The 3,445-nt window shown below is 41.9% G+C and overlaps 1 protein-coding gene across 1 annotated transcript; it reads left to right on the top strand.

Moving 5' to 3' along the window:
* The first annotated feature begins 885 nt into the window (after window positions 1–885).
* Window positions 886–3,224, top strand: LOC306923134 (uncharacterized protein). Its single transcript, XM_079501161.1, has 3 exons — window positions 886–970; window positions 1,602–1,662; window positions 2,967–3,224. Exons 1-3 carry the CDS (start codon window positions 920–922, stop codon window positions 3,176–3,178), a joined length of 324 nt encoding a protein of 107 aa, XP_079357287.1. The 5' UTR covers window positions 886–919; the 3' UTR covers window positions 3,179–3,224.
* The last annotated feature ends 221 nt before the right edge of the window (window positions 3,225–3,445 follow it).

The raw sequence follows: 3,445 nt of genomic DNA, 5'->3' as shown, positions 1-3,445 counted from the left end.
TGTGTTCATATTGCATCATTAGACGCACATTCAGGAGAGATTCCTGGTTAAAATGATGTAAAACACACATTTTCCTAGATGTGGTATCCAAAATGTTATATGCTTCCGACCATGAGGCTTGACAGAACTTAAGTCAACTTTTGAGGCATTTGTACTTTACTTGAGTATGTCATATTTTCAGTACTTTTACTTCTACTCCATTACATTTCAGAGGCAAATATTGTACTTTTACTCCACTACATTTATTTGATAACTTTAGTTACTTTGTAGATTTAGATTACAAACATACATTAACCACTTCAGCCCTATATACATGTTGGTCTATAAGCCTATCTCACAGAATTTCCCCGCCCCCCTAAATACGCCCCCTTTCGGGGTTAGTGGTGATAGCGTGACGTCACTCCATAGACACTACATGTTAACCGAGGTAATTTAAGAAGTCTACAACTTTTGTTTTCTCAAGGTAAGGTTTGTTCTATCTGTTGGACCTGATTTACCATCTTGTTTGCTTCATAATAATATTGGTCTGTCACATTTTTACATTAGAAAATGTACTTAGATTCTCCAGAGAAAAAAACGTGTAAATGCTCATGTTAAAGACACCACTATTTACCGGAAGTGGGCGTGGAAAGGGGGCTGTGAGATAGGCCTATTGGTATTGATACTTTTACTTTAGTAACACATTTGAGTACTTTTTCCACCACTGCTGCTCATTCAGAATGCAGCGGACACGCAGAGGAGTCAGAGGCATGGACAGGAGGAGGTGCAGAGGGATCGGAGACAGCAGCAGTGGCTGGGCCTGGAGCCTCTGTTTGAAGAGGAGGAGGAGGAGGAGGAGGAGGATGAGGAGGAGGAGGAGGAGGAGGAGGAGGAGGAGGGCCTAGCCTGGCCAGAAGGGGTGGAGGGAGGGCATGAGGAGATGGCGGAGGTGGCACTCCTCAGGGAGGAGCTCCACAATAGAACCCAGCAGGTTTGAACCTATTCAGTTAAGAGTGAATCGCTGCGTGCAGGGTGAGGGGTTATTGGCTCACAGGTTCAGTCTGCTATTACAACCAGCATGTCATGATTCAGTGCACTTCCGCAAGACACAGCAACATAAATTCATCCCGGACTGGGGTTTTCAATAAAGAGGTTCAGAGTCAAAGCAAAGCCCTATAATGCCTACAGTAAGTTACAATATTAGTACATGGAAATTCACCATGTTGGAGTGTGTATAGCGCTTACCGCCTGATCCTGCGTCCTTCCACCAAGATGTGAGCCTCATGATGACAATATAAAATTATGACAATACAAAATGAAAACTTTAAAATTACGTTCAGAAGCCTTAGTAGGTATTAATTAAAGTGTCTTTAGTTTATTGATTTCAAACCAACGTCTTAAAGACATCAACAATAATTGTCAACATGCAGACATGTATATTCTGAAGTTTTTGCTTTTCAGGTTTGTTTGTTTTTTTGCTTGGTGAAGTTGGTCTTTCAAGGTTTATTGGAACTTGCTCTATTTAGAACTTTGAATGTAACTTTCTGAAGACAGCAGACAAAGTGACAGAAAATGTAATAATAAAAAAGGTATCCAATCCAACCACTGTCCCCCCCTGCCAGATGTCAGCTATGAGCATGGAACTCAGCAGTCTGAAGGGCAGAAATGAGAATCTCCTGCAAGGTGAAGTTGTGAACGAAGCAGTCACCATCAGTAGTCCATTGTTGCTCTATAGGAGACATGTGAAAACCCTTGTCAACATCCGGTCAGATGTTTACAGCACTATGAAAGGTCAAAGCAAATTGAAAACAAACCCAACCTGATGATAAATGTTTCTCTGAAAGTTTATGCTGCCTGTTTTCAACGGGTAACCGTTACAAAAGGATGTTCACAAAGGTTGGAACATTCAGGTCAGCTAGATGTGTGCCGTGAGTCACCTGTGTTTTCTGTGTGAAGGGATATAAGGTTTTTGTCTCTTTGGGAGTATTATGTGTGCAGGCCACAGAGACATATCCACAAATGGCAGTAATACAGTATAATCAGACTGTGTGCTGTGTGGAGTGGAGCAAATTAAAAAAAAATCACACCCGTGTGAACTGAGTGGTGCAACTCCCCCCCCCCCCCCCTCTCTCTGTCTCTCTCTGTCTCTCTCTCATTAGCAGGCAACAGTGAAGCATCTCTCTCTCTCTGTTTCTGGCACAACAGCGCCACTTTTGCCCCTACTGCTACTCATAGTCACATAGGTTAACACATAGGTTAACACGGACATTGTTGTTCCTTGGAGTGGTTGCACCACTCAAAAATAAGAAAACACCTTTTCACCACAGACAATCCATTGAGTGTATAAGTCTCTGTTCCAAATTTGTGTTGAATTTATTTATCCACATGCACCTCAAATCACTTACACCAGTGTTTCTCAAGAAAGATTTATGTCAAGGACCCTCAAATTGATATGTATTTGGACCCCCATTTGAAAATATTTAGCGTATCAGAGTTTAGTCAAATTTGTCCCGATTCTTTCAAATTGCAGATTTACAAGTATCATAACACGTTAACTTGTGAGGGCTTCAATCATTTGTTTTGTTGCTGGGGACCCCCTGGAACCTCCTTAACCCATTCTGGACGGGAACCCCTTTTGGTGTTTTAAACATTATGTTATAGTTTAGCTATTGAAAAACAGCAGATCTACAAGCTCATAGCGCGCCACCGAGTGGCACGCTACGAGCTTGTAGGTCTGCTATTTTTGAAAAATCGCGAAAATGCGGCACAAATCTTTGAATATAATATATATTCTTTCAGAAGACTTTTTATTTATTTCGACGTCAGGCCTGAATGGGTTAAGGACCCCTGGGGGTCCCTGGAGAACACTCTGAGAACCACTGATTTACACATTTAGGAAATACCCTGCCTATATGTCCATTCGGATATACATACATAGCTTCATCTGCGTATACATTTCTGTCCCATATGTGTGTATGTGATTTTAGTCAAGCTAAGACTGCAGCAGCAGATCCAGGGCCTGTGTGGCTCCACGCCGCCACCACAGCTGACAGCCAGGGGGTCGTCAGCGAGGTCAGCCTCTCCGGGGGAGCGGGACCTGCCTATCCTCTATCCAGATGGAATATTCCTGGCGAGGCTGATTGAAATCTGCAGCCCCGACGAAGACGAGGAAGAGGAGGAGAGGAGACGCACAGCCTGAAGACTTATTGTTATTACTTATATTACTAGGGCAAAGCGCTTACATTTGGGGCAAACCAAATTAAATTCAACTGTTTAACTTATTTTTTCTTTTTTTGCATGTCGCAAAATGAATTTCTGCAAGGACTAATAAAGAATCTAAAGTACTGATACAATATATAAATTGTTGAATTTGTAAAAAAAAAAAAAAAAAAGGAAAAAAAAGTAATGAACCCAACCGGTAAGGGAAGCATAAACAGCAGTGTTTCTCTCTCTCTCCTGTTGCTTT

The sequence above is a fragment of the Electrona antarctica genome (assembly GCF_951216825.1).
Source record: "Electrona antarctica genome assembly, chromosome: 5".
Classification (NCBI taxonomy): Eukaryota; Metazoa; Chordata; class Actinopteri; order Myctophiformes; family Myctophidae; genus Electrona; species Electrona antarctica.
This window is presented reverse-complemented; position numbering and strand designations above follow the sequence as displayed.

What these genes read in the sequence shown, in the direction of transcription:
- LOC306923134 (XM_079501161.1), top strand. Translation starts at nt 920, where the DNA reads ATGGCGGAGGTGGCACTCCTCAGGGAGGAGCTCCACAATAGAACCCAG. An exon ending in TCCACAATAGAACCCAGCAG is followed by an intron (nt 971 to 1,601) that starts GTTTGAACCTAT and finishes CCCCCCTGCCAG; the next exon opens with ATGTCAGCTATGAGCATGGA. An exon ending in AAATGAGAATCTCCTGCAAG is followed by an intron (nt 1,663 to 2,966) that starts GTGAAGTTGTGA and finishes ATGTGATTTTAG; the next exon opens with TCAAGCTAAGACTGCAGCAG.